General features: G+C 43.2%; 2 protein-coding genes across 10 annotated transcripts in view; one reads left to right on the top strand and one right to left on the bottom strand.

Moving 5' to 3' along the window:
* Slc16a12 (solute carrier family 16 member 12) overlaps positions 1-1567 on the top strand; it is a 112083-nt gene extending 110516 nt beyond the window's left edge. For all 8 annotated transcript variants that reach the window (XM_045141881.1, XM_004653017.3, XM_045141883.1 and 5 more), the window contains one exon: positions 408-1567. In XM_045141881.1, the coding sequence (XP_044997816.1) occupies positions 408-670 (263 nt within the window). In that variant the 3' untranslated portion in view covers positions 671-1567. The remainder of the gene's footprint in view (positions 1-407) is intronic.
* Positions 1568-13006: 11439 nt separating this feature from the next.
* Ifit1b (interferon induced protein with tetratricopeptide repeats 1B) lies at positions 13007-17542 on the bottom strand. Of its 2 annotated transcripts, XM_045155169.1 has the most exons (3): positions 17463-17537; positions 15298-15415; positions 13007-14893 (listed from the first exon to the last, which is right to left on the bottom strand). In XM_045155169.1, the coding sequence occupies exons 2-3, from the start codon at positions 15303-15305 to the stop codon at positions 13498-13500; spliced, it is 1404 nt and encodes a 467-aa protein (XP_045011104.1). In that variant the 5' UTR covers positions 15306-15415; positions 17463-17537; the 3' UTR covers positions 13007-13497. The 2 variants fall into 2 exon arrangements, with proteins under 2 accessions (XP_045011104.1, XP_004653073.1); XM_004653016.2 differs by lacking the exon at positions 15298-15415 and having other exon boundaries at positions 17463-17542.
* Between the last annotated feature and the right edge of the window lie 4961 nt (positions 17543-22503).

The following is a 22503-nucleotide window of genomic DNA, read 5'->3' on the forward strand; positions in this document are numbered from 1 at the left end:
ACCGAAACTGGATTTCAATGAACAGCTTTGAAGCCTGTTATGTTACTTAAAACAGTGTGTGGCTGCTGGGAATCTTACTAGCATTTTCCATGATTACATGTGCTTAACACAGTAGATAAGCTTCAACAATTTTATGTTTAAAGTCACAGGATACACAATAGTAATCTGAATCTTTTCTGCCAGATTTCACTAATGCTGTTGTCTGATCATGAAGTCCATAGAGTTATGCTAAGTACTGAATGACACTTATCAGTTCATTTTAGGAGTTGCCGCACAATACTGTTTTTGTTCAAAGCTCTGGTGGTGGGGCTGTAATCTGTTGCTATGTGAATGATTAGGTTCGTAAGTAGGTATGCACCTAACTGAAGTCTAAGCCAACCATGTGATTTCACTGTTGTTTGTCACAGGGTGGCTGGTGGACACGACCGGCAGCTACACCGCAGCATTCCTTCTGTGTGGATTTTCTATGATATTTAGTTCCCTGCTGCTTGGCTTTGCTAGGTTTGTAAAGAGGATGAGAAGAACCCAGCTGCAGTTTCTTGCCAAAGAATCCGATCCTAAGCCACAGCTATGGACCAATGGATTGGTGGCCTACTCTGTAGCAAGAGAATTAGATCAGAAAGATGGGGAACCTGTGGCTACAGCCGTGCCTGGCCGCAACTTCACATGACCAGTAGCCTGGAGCCTGGCAATCTTCAGGACTGACGGAATTGAGGTGACCATATGGTTCACATTTTTGAAGTATTTTATTTTGGCAGAAGTATTTCCTTCCAAGAAAATTATTAGTACTATTTTGTAAGCATATTTGTAAAGGGGAAGTAACCAAAAAAAGAAAAATGAAGAAAGCTAGAGAAGCCTTGAGTTTGGGATCTGTACTCACCATTGCGCTTACATCAACTGTGAAGGACGGATACCGGTGATATGAGTACGTGTATTTAGGGGTGACTTCGGGCGTAACCAGAGCAGAGGACACTCAGCAGTAGGTTGGTCATCCCAGAGTCTCTATCCCTCCGTCTTCCCTCCTCAGTTAGAAGTGGAACAGAAACACTGTCACGTAGGCTTGGCTACCTGTGCTGTTTGCAGAAGAGGGTCACCCTTGCTGTGCTGGTGGGGAGTGAAGAAACCAAGACTGCTTCATGGCTGAATTTCCAGCATATTTTTAAATATACCAATTAAGAAACATTTGAGAATATTTAAATGGAAATGATTTCAATAGAAAGAGATTGTCTTTTACTTCCCCCTTAATCTTTCAGCTGGCCCTTGTCTCTGCCAATGAGTAGGTATCATTTTGAGAGTCCAAACAATTATGAGATGCTATGGTTGGAATGGATTTTAAAAGGTAGCTGGTAGGATCTTCTATTTGAGCCCATCCTATTGAAACAGCTATTGTGCTAAGACTGTGTTTCTACCACTCATGTGTATCTACCACGTACTTACTGTCAGTTTGACAGAACACATTCAGTCATAGAGCAACCTCTCCATTTTCTGTGAAATCCCAACACATCCCATTTTTGCTTTTTCAGGAAAAAAAAAAGGTTTAATTTGAACTGCAGACACATTCCTATTAGGAACAGAAAAATGTTGACAGTATTCCAATAGGGCAGTAATTGAATTCCTGAATCAGCAGGCTTCTGTGACCTTTTTTTTTAGATCATTCATCAGATTTATCATTGCCCAAAAGGAGATTTGGAAACTGAAAACTATTATCCTAGAGATTCTAAAAATGAAATTCCAACCCCTATGCTCAGCTTTGGTTAATAATTGGAAGCCCATGTCACTGCATTAAGCCCTGCTTTTCTGTGATTTGGGGTCGTTTCTGAGTATTTAGGTTAGAAGAGGAGGACATGGAGAAGGAAGGGAATTGCCAGATCTCCCAGTTTACCTGCAACTGACTCACCTATCCAGAATTAGATCTTGAATCTGAAGTCCTGTCACACCTGTCACTAAGGACAAGTTAGGCTATTAAAAGGGGAGTTTATTTTTTCAAGAGTTAAAATGCAGACTTCAAGGAAATATTTTGACTCCCAACGGCCATTTAACCCCCTGTTCCCTCAACAGGCCTCAGAAGTGCCTTGCCAGACTTGCTGGGAGAAATAACAAAAGAATAAGGAAAATCCTGGGTTAGCTCATGAGGCCCTGATTAAACTGGATTACTTCGCAACAATCATGTTACCAAACTGCTTTCATAATTTTTGATCTGATGGGAGGAAATTTTTTATTTGATGGGAGGAAATGTAATATTTCATTTATGTTTTCCAAAGAGTAATATGAATCTTATGTTATCTCTTTACTTAGTTTTAGAGTTTACTTTTCAATGCATTTACTTTGTTATTTGCAGGGTTTTTTTTTTGTTGTTGTTGTTTTGTTTTTTTTGTTAAGTAGAAACTTTGTATGGATACATCATATGTTGGTACCATCATTTCCCTCCTCCCTGCCCCCACTCCAAAAAAGATTTGGGGAACATATGTAAGAACTCAAAGTTAAAATGAAATTATGCAGGTTTGAAGTAGCACTTTACCTTAAACTTCATTTAAAAAATCTTAAAATTGAAAGATTTTTTTGAAATATAAATGTCTGTAAATATTTATATTTTGTCATAGTGATGATCACAGTAAAATTGTATGTGATTCTGCAATATAATTTCTCTAAACTGTCAGTATTTATGAAAACTAGCATAGTGACCAAAGATTTTAAAGATCTGTATGAAAATATTTCCTATATTTTCACCTTATACATGTGTAAATTTGCATTTTTACTTTTTCTCTTGGGGTAGCATTTTAAGAAAGCCAGTAAGAAAAGCGTAGATCTTAGGGTCTACGATTTTGGCATCTACACAAAATTTTACTGTCAGTGTTCCATGCAATTAACTGTTTGTTTTAAAACTGAGGCTTTTGTGGGAATGATGTATTTTATACAACCAAGAATAAAATTGTAGTGGAATTATTGAACATCTTAAATATTTGTTTATGTCTCATAAATTCTACTCAGAACTAACTGAATAGAAGACAAAATCGTCTACTTTTAAAGATACAATGGACCATTGGTCCCTCTGTTCAAACTATAATTTTATTAATAGATCAGCTGTATGTGCTAAGTTTTTTTCTATTTCAAAGGCAAAATAAAATGAATGGTCAACATGTTTGGAACAGATTTTTCATTTAGATGAGGGATTTGGCTATGCTAAGAGTGGCCCCCCCTGGATAATACCAAAATGAAACTTCCATACTTACTTGTCAACTGTGAAAAGTTTTGAGTTTTCTTCCATGGAAGCCAGAGCTTCAAAAGCACAGGAAGCCAAAGCCATAAGACATTGAGCAGTTGTGCAGCACTGCCCTCTGTTGGCCATAGTGAGAACATCAATTGGAACATCGGCCGCTTCCAGAAGGGTTCTCACCATGGCCAGCAGAGGGCATTTCAATCTGTGACTGTTTTCCTGATCTAGCCCCACTCTCTACTGGTTATCCAACCTACATTTACCCAATTCCTCTTGGGGTACACATATCAGGATAAAGACACCAACCCTAGCCCCTGTTCATTTTCCATTGTGAATCCTAGCCATATAATAACTGATTTAGTATGTGCATGTGATATGGTATGTGTTGGTAAACCTATATCAGCAGTCACATTTTAGAAATTGCTGAAACCAAATTATATAGCAGAGTGGGTTTTGTGTTGATTAGGACACAGAAGACATCATGTTTATTATACTATATACAATTATGACAAATCCAGCGATAAATTTACTTTAACAATATGTAATGCCTCTAAAATTGTGAGCAGGTGCTATGATTTATAAGTGTAATTACCTTCAAAAGAACATGCAGCATGTTAAAATGAAAGATTCTTCTCTTGAATGAAACAAGTTGATGGATTTGGTTGTGCATAGGTGGATCTGTGGCTGAATGTAAGGAAAGAAGAGAAGCAAATTGCTGTTTTTATTATTTTTTTTAACAAGCAGAGGAAGGTAGACAGAAGCTAAAAAGACAGAGAGAATATGTGCATCAGGCCCTCCAGCCACTGCAAACAAACTCCAGACACATGTGCCACCATGTGCATCTGGCTTTACGTGGGTACTGGGGAATCGAACCTGGGTAATTAGGTTTTACAAACAAGTGCCTTAACTGCTAAGCCATCTCTCCATCCCTGTTATTTTTTTAAATTACTTTTAGACTTTATTTTTATATTTATTTGAGAGGGAGGGAGGGGGGATGGGCACACCAGTGCCTCCAGGCCCTGCAGATGAACTCGAGACCCATTCACCTTTTGTGCATCTGGCTTACATGGGTCCTGGGGAATTGAACTGAGGTCCTTTGGCTTTGCAGGAAATGCCGTAACCACTAAGTTATCTCTCCAGCCCCTGCTATTTTTTTTTTTTTTTCATGGAGAGATTAGATTATTTCTTGTTCTATAAGGATAAAGTTAGGCATAGAGATCAGGCCAGGCCAATAACATTGGGATGATGTACAGGGGTCAAGAAATGGTCAGGAATACTCCCCTCCCCAACACCTCTCTACTTTCTCTCTCTCTTCTTTGTTTCTTGCTTTTGTCCCCTCCAACTCCTCCCTCTCTACATCTTTCTCTCTTTCAGGAAAGCAAAGGTTATGTAATGTTAAACTGTAGAGTCTTATTTCTCCTGAAACCTCAATAAAGAGTTATTTTTAAAATATGTTATTTATTTATTTGCAAGGAGAGAGAGGGAATGGGCACATCAGGGCCTCTTGCCACTGCAAACAAACTCCAGTTGCATGTGCCATGTTGTGCATCTGGCTTACATGGATACCGAAGAATCAAACCCAGGCAGGCAGACTTTTCAAGCAAGTGCCCCTAGCCACTGAACCATCTCTTCAGGTCCTCAGTAAAGAAGTTTTAATATACAAATGACAAAAATGGTTTTACTAAACATTTGTTTTGGAATTTTTTTTTGAGGTAGGGTCTCACTCTAGCTCAGGCTGACCTGGAATTCACTCTGTAGTCTCAGGGTAGTCTTGAACTCATGGCGATCCTCCTACCTCTGCCTCCTGAGTGCTGGGATTAAAGGTGTGTGCCACCACGCCTGGCTGTTTTGGATTTTATATTTGATTATTTTTATTTTAGCAAGATTGCTAGAATTGGTATAGTATGCACAAGGGAAAGCATGTTGAGGCCGGAGAATTAGCTCAGTGGGGAAAGTGCTTGCTTTGCAAGCATGCGGACTTATGTTTGATTCCCAGTACCCATGTAAAAACCTTCCTGGTGTAAGTAGTGGAAGAGGTAAGCTAAGTCATAATTTCTGAAAACACACTGGGAAAGCCTTTCTGTTTGAAAAACAATGGAATTTCCATAATTGCCTGTGAGATAGGCCCAGACAGGACTAGGCTGGAGCTTGCCGTGTAGCCTAATGGTGAGCTCAAGGCCAGTGTGACACCGTATCCCAAGAAGATGTTGTAGTTTGGATGTGTGTGTTCCCCCATGGACACAGGTATTTTATTAAAGCTTGTCTCAAATTGTATGGCTGGAGATGTTGCTGGGGATGGATGCTGGGGTCTAGCTCTAAGGTAAGCATGAAACTGACAAAAAAAAAAAAAAAGTGGTAGCTGTGGGGGTTGGGATCCTCCTGTGTGTATGGCTTGATCTCAGAGAAAGCTAAACGTAAGGAGAAACTACATCTTAGTGGTCCAGCATACCTTGACCAAGAGGAGCAGAAGGCTGATGGGGAAGGTGAAGCCCAGGGAGAGAGGTGAAGCCACACTTGAACCAAATTAATAACTTATCAACTAGGGGCTCAGAGCTACTTTCCAGAGCCCAAGTTTTAGAGACTGAAGGCAAGCCAATGGGAGTAGAAAGTTATTTGATTATTAAAAAGAGCATCAATGAGAGAGAAGGGAGATGGAGAAAGAGTGCAGAAAGGGCACATGAAGGCCTCTTGCCATTGAAAATGAACACCAGGTGTAGGTGACACTTTATGCATCTGGTTTTACGTGGGTACTGGACAATCTAACACTGACATTCCCCAGGAAGGGCCGGTGGGATTTTAAGGGAGAAGCGAGGTTAGGTTTCATGTGGTTATTACAAAAGCTAGAGCACACTGATTTCCTTCCTCCTCCCCTCCCGTCTCTCACGTACACCTCCTTCTCTCTATCCTTTTTGATTGAGGAATATGAATCATCCACATTTGTCATGTACAATGTGGTGTTTTTTTGTTTTTCGAGGAAGGGTCTCACTCTAGTCCAGGCTGACCTGGAATTCACTCTGTAGTCTCAGGGTGGCCTTGAACTCATGACGATCCTCCTACCTCTGCCACCCAAGTGCTGGGATTAAAGGCATGCACCACCATGCCCGGCACGACGTGGTGTTTTGAAGCACATATATGTTGTGGAATTGGGTGGCAGCCTGACGCTGGTGGGTGGACGCATCGGGCATGTATGCTTCTTCCCTAGGACGAGCTTAGTGCGTGAACTGTACCTGGGCATCGCCTGCCAGAGTTAGCTGTGATTACTCAGTGCGTTACCAGAGGTAGAACAGCAGGTGGTAGCAGTGTTTTCAGGTTTCAGGCAAGTGTGTCCATCCATGCTTGCCTGCCAGAGTTCTCCCATGAGGCATGGCTTGCCCCAAGCCGTATCTCATACTCATTATTTTCTTGGACTCTAGTGAGGTGTCATTATAAAAAGAGATGCTGAGCATGTTAGCTAATCACTTTACAAAGGAACCTCTCAGTTCAGGGCGAATGTGGGGATATGTACATGGCATTTCTGTGTATGTTTCCAGTAATCAGATACATTTTTTTTTCTTCAGTTAAAGTGATACACAAGGTTGGAGAGATGGCTTAGCAGTTAGCCTGAAAAGCCTAAGGACCTAGGTTCAATTCCCCAGTATCCACATAAGCCAGATGTACAAGGCGGCCCATGTGTCTGGAGTTCGTTTGCAGGGGCTAGAGGCTCTGGTGTGGCCATTCTCTCTCTACCTGCCTCTTTCTCTCTTAAACAAATGAATAAATGGACAAATAGATAAATAAAATATTTTAAAAAGTGAAACATAACACAATATTTTATTTAACAAGTAAATTTGTCTTAATAAGCATGAAACTGCTAGAAAAGGAGTAGTTCTGCTGGGGTGGGCCTTGTGTGTGTGGCTTGATCTCAGCAAATGAGAAAGTTGAGAATAAACTACATCTTTGTGGTTCAGTGCACCTTCATGCAGAGCAGAGGAAGGACAGTGGAGAAGCTGGAGCCCTGGGAGAGGAGGAAAATGCAATCGAAGGAGGTGTTCAAGTAGAAATATAGGCATTAAAAGGCGAGGCCTGGGTTGGAGAAATTTTTAGCATTTAAGGCACTTGCCTGCAAACTCAAGGAACCATGGTTCGATTCCCCAGGACCCACATAAGCCAGATGCACAAGGGGGCACACGCATCTGGAGTTTGCAGTGGCTGGAGGCCCTGGCATGGCCATTTTCTCATTCTTTCTATCTTTATCTGCCTCTCTCTCAAATAAAAAAAATAAATAAATAAAAACATTTTTAAAATGGTGAGACCTGTACATATACACTTGCTCTTTTCTATAGGGAGAGTAAGAGAAAGAAAGTTCACTTTCTGGGGAGGGAGCTACCCTAAATTGTGAGGGGTCCCTGTGGTGTGTTTACAATGGTACTTTGTACATTTACTATTGACTTTACTTCTTGCTAATGTTAAGATTTAATTATTGAATTTAAAAAGTCTTCCCAGGGGACGGGAAGAATGTCAGAGCCACATTTTGGGTCATGATATACAGAGACATTTATCATACCAATAACTGTGGGCTAACTCCACAATGCATGACCCATATACCTCAACAAGGAGGGACCAATGGGGAGGGGGTAGATCACGGATGAGCCTAATAATGGCACCAAACTGCCTGTACTTGCAGAATAGAAAACTAATTAAAAAAAAAAAAAAACTTGAAGAAAGAAAAAAACTCTTCCCACCCTAGTTCTCGATGTTTTGATCTTAATGTTCAATTTTTTAGTCAATTGCTTTCATAATTTACAACATACTTAAAAGTTAACTTTTCTTAATTTTTTTTTTTTATTTATTGATTTGCAAGCAGGGAGGGACCTACAGAAAGAGACAGAGAGAATGGGCTGCAAATGAACTTGAGATGCACGTGCTACCGTGTGCATCCGGATACAGAGGTATTGAACTGGGGTTGCAAGACTCTTCAGGCAAGCACCTTAACTGCTGAGTCATTACTCCAGCCCTAAAGCTTAAATCTTAATTCATCAAGTTTTAGCTGTTTCTCTTGTTTTCTGTCTTTTTAAGGGTTTGTGTTTCTACCCTTTTTCTTTTTTAACTATTTTGTCCATCCAAATCCATGTGTTGGAAGCTTAATCCCAATGCAGCAGAGGTAAGAAGTGGAACGCATTTACCTCACAAGAACCTTGTGCTGATGAGTGCACTGGTGCCCTTATAGCCAGGGCTCTTAGTGGTGAGCATTTCTTTTGCTCCTCTGCCATGTGAGGTGCACAGGCCTTTCCCTCTGAGCCTGAAGCATTCAAGCATCATCTTGGCAGCAGAGCCCTGCCCCTTACCAGATGCCAAGCCTCTAGTGTCACCATTGTAAACTTCTAGCCTTCAGAGTATTAAGAAATAGTTTCTGGGCTACAGAAGATGGCTTAGTGGTTATGGTGTTTGCCTGCAAAGCCAAAGGACCCTGGTTCGATTCCCCAACACCCATGTAAGCCAGATGCACAAGGAGGCACATGCATCTGCAGTTCGTTTGCAGCGGCTGGAGGCCCTGGTGTGCCCATTCTCTCTCTCCCTCTCAAATAAATAAATAAATAATATATATATATTTTTTAAAAAGGAATAGTTTTTGATCTTTAGAAATGACCCAGTCTCACATGAAAGCAGAAGAGACCATATTGAGGAGAGAGTAATGAGGAGGAAGAGTATGGGAGAATAGAGAATGCTACAACAAAACCCATCACCTTGTATACTAATTAAAAAAAAATTATTAAAAATTTACCCACTATCAGGTATTCTATTTAAGCAGCACAAAAAACACTGAGACTTACTACTGTCTTATCCCTTTTCTCTCTTCTTTTTTTTTTATCCCAAGTATTATTAAGGTCCCAAAGATTTATAGTCCATTCCTTAATCATAATTATTGATCCAAAAAGTTGAAAAATAGCAGGTGGCACTTCCATTCTGTAAACATGGTTTACCTTACAGCTATGGACCCCTCAATTCTTTTCTTTCATTAGGCAGTAAGTTTGGTCCAAGTTAGGACTAAACACCTGAGAAATTTATTAAGAGAAATGCCCATAGGACAAAATGGGATAGGCATAGGGAGAGATGCAGAGAGCAGTCTCACTGTGACGCCAGTCGGCCCACAAGTGTAGGAGAGACAGAAGGAAGAGAAGTGTGAATGCATCTGAGGTGATGGTACAATTTAAGGAAAATTTGACAAGGCTGGGAGAGTCCTTTGAGCTCAAGTTGCCTGTCAGCGTGGTTTTGCATCTGTCAGATGTTTGGTTCAGTATCTCTGTCATGCAGGAACACGTGGGCCCTGGGTCCCCAAAGTGCCACAGCCTCCCAGAATAGTTAGAAACCAAAGGCTCCAACACAGGAGCCTACGGGTGCCATTCAAAGCATGGGGCACCCTAGCAGTGTCAGATGTGTGAAGGCGGCGGAGGTGGAAGGGGGAGCAATCTTTAGGGGGCGCAGGGGTAGTTCTCGGCAAGGTAAGCGCTCAGACCCAGCCATCTGAAAGGCGAAGGGCCGTCGGGGTGCCTCACAGCGAAGGCGGCAGGAGGCAGGCCCGGGAGAGGGAGGAAAGCCACTCGGTCCAGGAGCCAGACCTGCAGGCAGGAGCCGGGCAACCCCGGGAGCGTGGGAGGGTCGCGACAGTCACCGCTGGCAGCGACCAAGAAGCGCCGCGGATGGAGCCGGTGCTCCCGGGGATCTTCGCTGGCCCTCCTCACGGGCCCGTGAGACTCGGACAAGGGCGGGAACCGCGGCCACGGCCCCAGGCCCGCGGGCCGCAGCCCGGCTCGCAGCGCAGCGCAGCGCCCGGAGCTCCCGGGAGGCGGCGGCGGCGGCGCGCATGCGCGCTTCCTGCCAGCTGGGGCTGCAAACCGACGAACCCCAAGCGAAATTCCTCTTCGGAAATGAAAACTCAGGATCCCGTGAGACCTCTGAGGCTTCCTGGTTCTCTCTTTGCCACTGATATCTTTGTAAAAATTAAATTCTCCCCTGGACCTAAAGTCCTGCATCTCTAATAGCGGTCACCTGAAAGGATTTCAACAGTGAAGAGTAAGCCTAAAGCCAGAAGCGAAAGGCCAAGGGCTGCATTGGCCCTGATTTTTTGAGGAAAGGAACAGCTAAAAGAAGAAGAGATCCTCTGGGGGGAAAGGTAAGCATGTGCTAAGTAAGGGGGAAAGAAAAAAAAGAATACACAGTAATGCAAGGAAGAAGATCTTTGCAAGAGCAATTTCTATTGTGTTGTGGCACCATTTCCTCTGAACTGAAGCATTCCCTCCTGGAGGGAGCGGGAGCCTCACAGGACTCATGACGCTAATAAAACAACGTTCTGGGAGCTCAGAAGGTTGTAAGGTTCACAAAGCCCTTCCCCAAGGTTATATAAACTCTGGGATGAAGCTGAATTAAAGTTGGGCTGAGAGCTCCCAGGTAAAGTCTCAAAATAAGTTGTCTTTATGCTTCCAAAATAAATGGAAAAAGTTCAGTGGGAGGCCTTTCTCCAGATACTGGGGAGGGGAGAAGGGTTGGATGAGATCTCAACGGAGGTCTCCTAGTTCATGGATTTGACCCAGTCCATCGAACTTCCCACATAGGAGTCCTGTGTGGAACCATTTAATCAACTTTCTCTTGGACACTGGCTTTCCTTATTCAGTATTAGATATTAAAATAGGCAGGGGTGGGGACTATGAACTCTAGTGGGATCCTGGAGGTATCAAGGGAATAACCTGTAAGGAGCTTCAAGGGAAGGTCAAGTTGGTCTCCCATTTAAGCATTGGAATGTCATAAAATAGTTTCCATTGCAAGCTGGAGTTCCCAGTACCATTTTTATGCTGTGTGGCCTTTGTGCAAACTAAATGATTGACTAACTCTCTCAGGATTATTGGGCCCACAATTCTCTCAGACCATTCTTTACAAATATAGCTTTGGGAAAAGAACAACAAATTAAATAATAATTGCCTCCAAAAGTCTACTACACAAAGTTAGGACCTGAATTCTAGGCAACAGGCATTCTGAAAAGGCCTAGCACTTACTGAGACATATCCCCAGCCCTTATGTCTTCATTAGATCTAGACACAACTATCACAGAACTATGCGAAGGAGTTCATCTGCACTGTTGAGGTATCTACCTATTTGATCCAGCTACCTTCTTTTAAAAATCATATAAAATATTCTTCCTTATAAAATGGCCATTGAAAGAAGGGAGTCTCCTATCTTTCAAGATATTTATTGTTAATAAAGTCCTTCCCTCCCTTCTTCCCTTCTTTCTCCCTTCCTTCCCTTCTTCCCTTCCTTCTTTCCTTCCTTCCTGACTTTTTTTTTCTTCATCACTGTTACAGTGTCTTTCCATTCATTGACTTCATTAGGCATCAACAAACTGAAACTTCTGGGGTTACATTAGGAGTTTCCTTTGCTTGAATATAATAAACCTGGACTTAGCATGGATACATTTGAAGAGGGGATACAGGTGTCAAGCAAATAACCTAACAGCTTATTCCCAACACCAGTTTCACTACATAAATACCAGCTCTCATGGATCAAGGTGACATGTCCTATTGACCTAGGAGTGAGTAGCTTTGCTCTCTGTGAGCTCAGCTGGAAGGGATTCTTATCCAGGAAGCAGCAAAGAATTTCCATTATTGAGCCTTGAGACAATCCACAAGGTTGGTTGAGGAATGTATGCATCAAGCTTTATTTTATTGGAATTAGAATTTCAGCAAAGACAGAAACAGAAGGCAGGCTTAATCACAGACAAGAACAGCACCCTACTGGGAAAGGGTGGGAGCAAGAGAGGGGTGACTCTACTGAGGATTGAATTAGGGAGGTTTAAGTGTCTTGGGGTTGACACTACCTATAACTGAAAGTGCCCTAACTTGGTTGATGGTCTAATTGAGAACTTTTCAATAGTATCGGAGTTCCTTCGTGTTGAAGAAGGAAGAGGGCAGGCTGATCCCTGAAGCAGTCATTAGTAACTACCAACCTCAGTGTTTCTGACTGGGCTTTCATAGCTATGCAAAGTTAACCATACAGTTCCCAAAGCAGAAGACTTCTCCCTCACTGTAGAAATGAGTAACTCCCCCATATATTGGTGGCAGCAATTATATGCATGTTGTAACTTTGTCTCCTCCAGTCCTCCTAGTATTACATAAGCTGTTTATGCAGTTTAACATCTTCATACAGACATGGAAGGGATATCTTTTTGAAAGTCATCAACAAAATACACTGAAACAGTTGGTGATTTAGCAAATTTTACTGAATATTTGTTGGTTTGGTGAGAAGGAAAATATATCACATTAACATCCAATAAGTCAACAAAACTGATGAAGCTAAATATGTAATTTTCAGTTTACACATCTCAGATAGGTTTTACTTATGTTTCATTCCATAATGAACAATAAGTCTTCTTAGCTTTGAAGGAATGCCCAGCAGTGAGGGTGGACCATGGTATTCTACACTTTCTTTTTCTAAACACTATTTTATTTATGTATTTATGTATTTATTTATTTATATTTATAAGAGAGAGAGAGAATGAGAATGGGCATACCAGGGCCTTCAGCCACTGCAAACGAACTCCAGATGCAAGTGCCCCCTTGTGCATCTGGCTTATGTGGGTCCTAGGGAATCGAACCTGGGTCCTTTGGCTTGGCAGGCAAGTGCCTTAACCACTAAGCCATCCCTCCAGCCCAACTTTCTTCTTCTGTTTTTAGGGAAAGAGAGAGAGAGAGAAAATTGGAATACCAGGGCCTCAGCCACTGAAATCAAATTCCAGATGCTTGCGCAACTTGGGCATGTGTGACCTTGCACTTGACTCCCTTTTGTGCGTCTGGCTAATGTGGGATCTGGACAGTTGAACATGGGTCCTTGAGCTTCACAGGCAAGCTCCTTAAGTGCTAAGCCATCTCTCTAACCCTACACTCTCTTTTAACCAACCCCCTTACTAATTTTTATCAAACAGGCAGGATGGACTACTATGTCCAAGACCCTGGAAGAGTGCAGATGGAAGCTGTTCATTGCAAAGGCATAGTCATAAGGAAAATGGTTCTGGTTAATCCAGCACCAGACAGGTGACCTCAACAACAGGGATTATCTATGAAGGGAAGTGTGGTGGAAGAATGGAAGAACCTTCCAGGCACAGGATGGAAGGGATGAGAGGGACTGGTAGGTAAGGGAAACTGTAGTTCCATAACTATTTATAACATAAGCAAGTCACACATTTGAGGAACTTAGAGAAGCTGGTTGGAATATTTAGTCATGAGTAATCAACTCAGCAAGGGTGACCTGTAGACCTTTCAGAACATAGGGTTCAGTTTACCAGTGAGCCTCAGAGCCTTCTCATAGCACAGCAGGGCCTCCTTCACTTCCCCTTTCAGTTTGTGGACAAAACCTAGGAGGCTGATGCTTTCCACATTTTCTTCCTGATGAACACGCCTTGTAGCCAGTTTCTCCAAAGCATTGAGAAGTTTCTTCCCGGCAAATGACCTTTCTTCTACCTTTAGACCTTTCAAAAAGTGAGTGATTGCTTTATCTTCTGATTTCAACTGATATTGCTGGAAACAGCCATAGCGGTAATGAATCTCTTGCTGTATGTGATCAGCAAGGTTCTTCAAGTTAAATATTTTCTGGAAAGTTTCCTCTGCTTCCTTGTATTGGCCAAGTTCTGCGTGCATTTCAGCCAGGCAAACATAGGCCATATCCAATGTGGGCTTTAATGTTAAAGCCTTTTGAAATTCACACCTAGCTCGTTGTGCCCATTTCTCTATTTCATACTGCTTTCTGGGATTCTTGTTAGTGGCTTTCTTTACTTGGATCAGTTTTGCCCTATAGCAAAGTCCTCTTTGGTAATGCAAGTAGCCAGAGGAGGGTGTTGCTTGTGAGGCCTTTTCTAGGCAATGGAGAGCTTCATCTAGGCAACCTTTCCTTCGATAAAATTTGGCTGCATAGCGAAAGACATAGGCCTGGCAGGATGTGCTGCTCAGAGCTTCTTCAAGGTACTTTGTTCCTTCTGATTCCTGGTGTACATCCTGCAGCTTCAGAGCCAGGAGAGCTTTGATGTATGAATCATCTGGACTTAGTCTGACAGCCTGCCTTAGAGGTTCTAGAGAAATAACATTGTCATCATCATAATCTTGGCGATAGGCAGTGATAGCATAGCCAGTCCAGCACTGAGGGCATTCAGGCTTCACCTCCAGAGCCTTTGCAAAGCAGGCCATTGCTTGCTTATAATTCTGCCCTCCACACTTCAGCAAGGCCCATCCTTCCTCACAGTCCATCTCAGGACACTCTACCCTATAGCGAAAGGGACTTTCAAGCTTCTTGCAGGTGTCTTCTACCTTGTCCAGGTAGGCCTGGGCTTCTGTCAGACTGCCCATGTGGTAATGTACCCAGGCATAGTTGCCCCAGGTCACCAGGCTTAATGTGTCCCGCCAGTCGGCAGGCTCTCTCTGGATCAGGTCTTCAGCATCTTTCAAGCTCTGCAGGGCTTGCTCGTGCTGGCCATTCAGATCTTTCACATAGGCCAGGAGATTATGTACCCCCACATTGTGTTTGACATCCAGGAACTCAATCTGCTCCAAGATCCTGTTTTCTAAATCAGGTTTGTCAGTGTCTTCAAATTTCAGCTCCCATGTAAAGGGACATCTCAGCTGGGCCAGACTTTCCTGGATCTGATGAACATCCGCAATCTCACTGTTAAATAAAAGCAGATTTTGTTATGTGAGAAATCGTCAGAAAGACAATATGCATGTTAGTCCTTGAAAAAAGTCTAATATTTACCTAGATATTTGTCACTCTTTAGATTTGTAAGACCTTATTGGACAGTGAATATATTTAGTTGTGCACAAATGATGATTCAACATGTTTTAGGCAGGTAAGCATTCTGTGCTTCTGAGTACTTTTTATAAATTAGGAATAACATTAACCAGACTTTGGTTTAGCAGGAATTTGTGTGTGTGTGTGTGTGTGTGTGTGTGTGTGTGTGTGTGTGTGTGTGTGAAGGGCTTGCCCTGTATGATAAACCCCATAGGAGATTCCTGCTATATTATTAGAATTGGAAACCAGAGAGAAAAGCAAAACTGCAGTGTGGCAGTTACCTTCTCATTCCTGAGACAAACACTAGACCAGAAGCAGCTTATGATAGGAAAGAGTTTACTTCAGTCTTCCTGATACAAGTGGAGGCATCATCATTGCTGAGGAAGCTGATTCCATTCTCTGCAGTAGAGACAGCAGACAACAGGCGGTGAGCTTGATCAGCCAGAGCTCAAACTGGCATTCCAAGATCTACTCCCAGTGACATGCTTCCTGCAAGAGAGCTCCACCCGCTAAAGTAGCAAGTTTAATTTTATCAAAATACCTAAGGCTATATTAAATATATCTTGGCTTTCAAACCACCAATTTCACTCCTAGCCCCATAGACTCATGATAATCTCACAATACAAATTGTACTTAGTCTACCTTCAAAGGTACCCACAGTCTTTACCATATTTAACATTGTTCAAAAGTCCAAAGTTTCATCTGAGAGTCAAGACTGTCTTTTAACTGTGAGTGTTGTAAAATCAAAACCCATGTTACATGCCTCCAACACATAATGGCACACAGTAACCACTTCCATTGCAAAAATGCATAATAAGGAGACACTGGATTAATGCAAAATCAGTAACCAGCTGGTAAACCTCAAACACCTGCACACTAACATCCATAACCAGTGACAAATTCTCATGATTTTCAATTCCTTCCCTCCAGCTGGGCTGGGCAGCCCAGGGAAAACTCCATGCCCAGCCAGCAACTCTCTTTGGCAGCCATACCACAGTCCTAGTACATCCAAGTCATCTTTGAGCCTACATTGCAAACCACAGTTCATCTTAATAGCCACATACATGCCTTACTTGGTCTCCACAGAGGGATTTCAACTCTGTTTCCCAGTGCCTCATCTCAGCAGTAGTTGGAACATATATTATCTCCATATAATGTTGCCTTACTCTTCCCCCACACCAGCATTTCAACAACCCTGCTACGCATGCCACATCTCAGTGGCTCCTGTTCACCTTCATACAGTGGCCTTACTGGTACTCCACACAGAGACTTTAACCCTATTTCTCTTTTTTCAGGAGCCATTTCCACAAAAACAAACAAAATTCAGTGTTTAGGGCACAAATGAACCGGGACACCACTCCATGGGACACTTCAAGGCCCTGTTTACATGCCAAGATCCCTCTAGTAACATTGCCACATCCGAACCTGATACTTGGAAAACTGTATTTCTGGGTCCCCGAGCACTCAAGCCAGTTCTCTCATTTTCTTTTATGTGAGAGCTATGTATTTTGCATCAACACCTTTAAGCCTGCTAATGCATGGATAACTGCCGAATACCTTCTTTCAAATTCATAATATTAGTATCTGCATTGTTAATTTCTTTTGGGAATTACTATAATAACTTACGTAACACTTTTCCAACTGTGAATGGCACATAGTATTCAAACAGAAAATCAATGATTAAAAAAAAAAACAACTGCTATGATTAGGAGTTACCAAGATTCATTAGAAATCACAGAAAAATCCCCATAATAGACCTTTATGTGAGCAATATGTGATGCTGTCCTGCAGAGAACCCCAGCTCAGACCATGGAAAGAAAGATCAAGGATCAGGAGGCAGCCAGGCTTGCCCAGGAAGAGGCAGTCTGTTCACCTCTAACCTTGTCAGCCCTCCATGGAAGCACTACACCTACAAAGTGACCCCCGAAGTTTACAGAGGTTCACTATGAGCTGGTTCCCCAACTTCCCCACAACACAAACATGCAAAACACCTTGAATGTGGCTTATTTTATAATGAGGCTCCTGTTTTTCTTCCATGGTGAGACTTGAGGAGAAAGAAATGCTCCTATATAGATAGTGGCTCTCCCTTCCATGGAAGGAACAGAGAGCTTAGTGGAAAACAATGAAACAATGTGAGAATTGGGAAGACTTTTGTCCTTCCTAAAAATATTTTCAAATTCCTCCCTGTTGTTTGAGCTAACCTTGGTTTCCATAGGCTTATTCTAAAAAAAAAAGAAAAGTGCCTACATTAATAAAACAGCTTATGTTTGTGTATCAGTGTAGCCTTGCATGCACATGTATACAATACACATTCCTTGCTATGAGCAGGTACTTAAATAGAAGTGCTGGATATCTTGACCTTTCTGGGAAGAATCCTTTCAAATCACAGGGATAAACCTTTGCTAAAGCATCAAACATAGTGGCAGAAAGGCAGAGAAATCCTTACCCCATTGTTGCTGTGAATTAGGAAGCAGTTCTGTTCTGTTTCCAGCAGTACAGGCTCCTCGGAGGTCTGGCTTCTCTCTTGTGGATTTTTATAGGAACTGAAAAGGCTGCCAACAACACTGTGGGTGTATCCTTCCTTTCAGCCGTTAGAAACTGAAACTAGAAAGTGAATACTGCTCTTGGAAAGTGAAACTTAAAGAGTTTTTGTTTGTTTGTGTGTTTTTCAAGGTAGGGACTCACTCTAGTCCAGGCTGACCTGGAACTCACTCTGTAGTCTCAGGGTGGCCTCAAACTCATGGCAATCCACTACCTCTGCCATCCTAGTGCTGGGATTAAATGCACGTGCCAGTCATGCCCGGCCAAAGATGTTTTTGTTCTCTTTTCAGAAATGGTTGAGGGAAGGCAGTGGAACAGGTGTGCTGGTGGATACCATGCTCCCTTTCTCATGGTCAGGGGGATTTCTGGTATTAGGAGAAGATGGTGCAAATTCTAATAAGCCAAAGAGACATGTTGTATTCACTTCTGAAGAGTCAAACAAACATTAATTCACCCCAGAATGGGCAATGACAACAGACCGGTCTCCATTAATGAGTTTTATAGCTGGAAACAACTGTCTAAACTGTGGGTCTATTCCTTGCTTTCAGCAGTTAGAAATTGAAATTAGAAAGTGAAAGCCAACCTGGCAAATTCCTACTCTTGGAAACTGAAATTTAAACAGAGATGTTCTTGCTATCTTTGCAAAACTGGCCGGGGGCCAAGAATATCTTCTGTTCAGGTGGATTCCTGGCAGTATGAAAAGTAAGTTTGGGCAATTTCCAGTGAACCAGTGAGACAATTTGCCTTTACTTCTACTTAAGAGACATTAACATCTATCTGTTCATCCCAGAATGGGCTTGCACGATAAGCAAAAGTCGCCTGCCATGAGTTCGTTGCTTACTTTACAGGAGCATGGGTACATCCACAACTGTTCAACCACTGTAAACATCCTGTCGAAACAAGGCATTAGAGAGGAAGTACAGTTAGGGTAATTGGACCCCTGAAAGTTAAAAAGGGGGGAGAGTGCCCTGGCCAGCGGGGAGTTGAACAAGGACTCGGGGAGAAGCTAACCTGAATGGGGGGAGGCAAACAGACACAAGAAGGAGACCAAGCTAGGTATTTGTCAAGGTCTCAAAGTTTATTTTTACACATAGGTTTTTATAGGGCTGTAGGGGGAAGGAGTCATAATCAGGCCAGAGATCACAGGGTTACTGGTTAAATGCCATTTCTTTGTTTCTTCATCAATTACCGGCAGCACCAGGAGAGGCTATCACCCAGGTATAACGGCTTCTTCATTTCTGGTAATAGATCATTAGATGAGGAAATAGAAATTTAACTTGTTGTGGTGGTTTGATTCAGGTGTCCCCCATAAACTTAGGTGTTCTGAATGCTAGGTTCCCAGCTGGTGGAGATTTGGGAATTAATGCCTCCTGGAGGGAGTGTATTGTTGGGGGTGGGCTTATGGGCGTTAAAGCCAGTTTCCCCTTGCCAGTGTTTGGCACACCCTCCTGTTGCTGTGGTCCACCTTATGTTGGCCAGGGGGTGATGTCCACCCTCTGCTCATGCCATCGTTTTCCCCTGCCATCGTGGAGCTTCCCCTCGAGCCTGTAAGCCAAAATAAATCTTTTTCCCACAAGCTGCTCTTGGTTGGGTGATTTCTACCAGCAATGCGAACTGGACTGCAACACTTGCTATATGGCGATTTCTGTCAACATGGCTGAGGTTTGGTTCATAGCTCCCAACAGGAGAGAAAGTCTGCACTTGTTAGAAATCAAAGATGATCTGGCTCTTGTCTAGTTCCCAAGACCTGTTTTTCCACAAACAACCAGGACCCCTCCTGGGAGAGAGGTCTTTCATGGGATTTAAACATTGTGGCTGTTCAAGCTCAGCACCTGGAAAGAGACCCTGGCTTTACTCTTCATGGCATCCAATTTGGGTCCATCATTCACTGCTTGTGTGAACTTGCATCATTTCTTCACCTGGGAGGCAGAAGTAGGAGGAGGCCACCCTGAGTCTACATAGGGAATTCCTGGTCAGCCTGGGCTAGAGTGAGACCCTACCACAGGGGTCGAGGGGTGGGGGACGTGAAGCAGTGTGTTGTAGGGTTCTTATGAGTCTTAAAAAAATTTTTTTTTGTTTGCTTATTTTTACATATTTATTTGAGAGCGACAGGCAGAGAGAGAAAGAGAGAACGGGCGCGCCAGGGCTTCCAGCCTCTGCAAACGAACTCCAGACGCGTGCGCCCCCTTGTGCATCTGGCTTACGTGGGTCCTGGGGAATCGAGCCTCGAACCAGGGTCCTTAGGCTTCACAGGCAAGCGCTTAACCACTAAGCCATTATCTCCAGCCCCTTATAAGTCTTTTTAAACTCTGATATTCATGACAGAGTTAAATGAATGTTAAGAGTTGAAGTGGCAAGGGAAGGCACATAGTAAGATTCTCAGAATTCTCTCTTCCCATCTCCCTCTCTCCCCTTCCCCATCAGACCCGGCTCCACTAGGCCTGGGATCCTGGAGTCACATTCTGTTACAGTAATTTAGTTTTCAAAGAAAATTGTCTTTCTCCCCTCCCCTTATGCCCAGCCTAGTGTGGGGTCTTAGAACCTCTACCTAGTAATTGACTTTCTGAAGCTGAGCTGACCTGAGAAACAACTTCCTTCCAGGCACCACCTACTGACTCTAGTTAGAGCGAAAATCCAGTCTTTCCTCCCACAGGCAAGGTTTCCAGCCCCTCCCCCTCCCCTTGAGAAAAACTCACTCCCCCTACCCCACCCCCACACTGCACACACTAGGAGGCTCAGAGTCCCTTTCTCTTGCTTTGAACCTCATTACTGTCTTTTGTGATATAAAATAAACCCTCCGACCCCAAAATACCTATCAATCCTCTAGGTCCAAATCCAAACTGACAGCTATGAGATTGCCAGGCTCACCAGATAGTAGGAAGAATCGCTTTCTGGGGAACACAACGAAGCCTGTTTCTGCAGGCCCTGGCTGGGTCCCAGGGAACCTCTCCCCATAGAGCATTGTCTAGGTGACTAGAGAGTTTGGGTCCTGGGAGGGTATAAGGAAAGCGTGCGGGAAAAGCCAAAGAGAGAAACAGAGGGCAGTAGCCTTCCTGTGGAATAAAAGCTGAAACACTGAGCCAGGCTTGGGTTCAAGCTTATAAGGAGGATCCCTAGAAAAACATAGTGGGCCAGGTGCAGGTCCAAAGGGAAGTAGATAAGGAACTGTAGTTATTTGTGTCCATGCTCAGATTAGGCTTCTTTAGCAAGAATTGTCTAAGGGTGAATGTCTTAGATGGTTTCAGTCCCTTCAAAGCTTTTAGTCTTAAGGACAATAATTAACTGTTTAGTTCCCTCTAGTTTTCAGGGAGCATCATTAACCCTTCAGAGGGATTAGATTCCATACAGATGCAGGAGATCCCAGGCCTCTGGTCCCCAAGTTTTTTTTTTTTAATTTTTATTTATTTGAGAGAGCAAGGGAGAAAGAGAGACAGAGAGTGTGTGTGTGTGTGAGAGAGATAGAGAGGGAGAGAATGAGCATACTAGGGCCTCCAGCCAATGCATACGAACACCAGATGCATGTGCCAACCTGTGCATCTGGCTTATGTGGGTCCTAGAGAATTGAACCGAGGTCCTTTGGCTTTGCAGCCAAATGCCTTACCTGCTAAGCCATCTCTCCAGCCCGTTTTTAAAAAAATATTTTATCTTATTAGAGAGAGAGAGAGAGAGAGAGAGAGACAGAAATAGGCAGGTAGAGAGAGGAAGAGAATGGGTGCACCAGGGCCTCCAGCCTCTGCAAACAAACTCCAGATGCATTCACCACCTGTGAATCTGGCTTATGTGGATCCTGGGGAGGCAAACCTGGATCCTTTGGCTTTGCAGGCAAGCACCTTAACCTCTAAGCCATCTATCCAGTCATGGTCCCCAAGTTTTGAGTCCTTGTCCAAGTCAACAAAGAATTAACCACATGGACTCAGAAAAGTGTAAATTATGAATTATAAGGTTTATTGTAGGGAGGATTAGGATTCAGAGGAGAGGCTAGCAGGGAAGCCCAAGCCAAATGAAGTTTTCTTCTTTCCCACTGGGAAGGGAGGGGAGGGGAGAGAAAGTCTCCCCTCATTAGGGGAACTTAGGTAGTCAGTCAGGAGAGATACTGAAACAATCTCTGGTAAACAGACCTAAGGGAAGCCATCTTGGGCCACTCAGCCATCTTGACATTCTTAAGGAGCCATCAGAGATTAAAGATTAGCACAGAGCATTAATTACAAGAATGAGGATGTGATTCCATTAAGATACCTGGCATTTGCTCACACCCTGAGGTCATGATGTCCTGATATTTGGTATCTCATGCCTGGTGCTAACTATACAAATTCTGCTTTGTAAACATGCTTGCTTGTTCTTGCTAAAGACAGTTGTGAGGCAGTAATGGCTGAGGTGTTTTCAGATCATTGTAAAGGAATGTGGCTTTTGCCTTTAAAAACTCATTATAAAAGTAGAACGGAGCTGCTCTCCTCCTTGCCGTGAGGGGACAGTTGCCGGCCAGCTAATAATGGCTTGCCCCCGACCCTCGAGACCAATCTAACATAGGGTGGTCGAGGAGGGCTGCAACCTGAAAGAACGGGCAGGAAAGAAGAAGGAGACCAAGCGGAGGTTTTGTCAAGGTCTCGTTTAATGTTGGATTTTTTAGCCTTTTTATAATCAACCAGCAGGTAGGGAAATAAGGGGGGAAAAGAGGGGAGGGGTACAAGGAAGGAGGAAGTAGGGCCACCTGGCCGTAATCTTCTGGAGCATCTTCTCGGAATCTCTCTTGTGAAGTTTCCCAGAGCAGCTGTTTGTTCTCGGGGGAGGGGCTGCATGAGAGCGGCTAGTTCTCTTTTGTCTTTAGGGTAGCCAGGTCATGGTCTCTGACAATGGCTCTCCTTTTAAAAATCTTTATTTGGGTGGTCTTGGACTTGATTTCTGGTCTGGAACTCGCTATAATGCCCAAAGAGGGAACACCCAAGCCT

This window comes from Jaculus jaculus, chromosome 1, assembly GCF_020740685.1.
Source record: "Jaculus jaculus isolate mJacJac1 chromosome 1, mJacJac1.mat.Y.cur, whole genome shotgun sequence".
NCBI classification, from domain to species: domain Eukaryota; kingdom Metazoa; phylum Chordata; class Mammalia; order Rodentia; family Dipodidae; genus Jaculus; species Jaculus jaculus.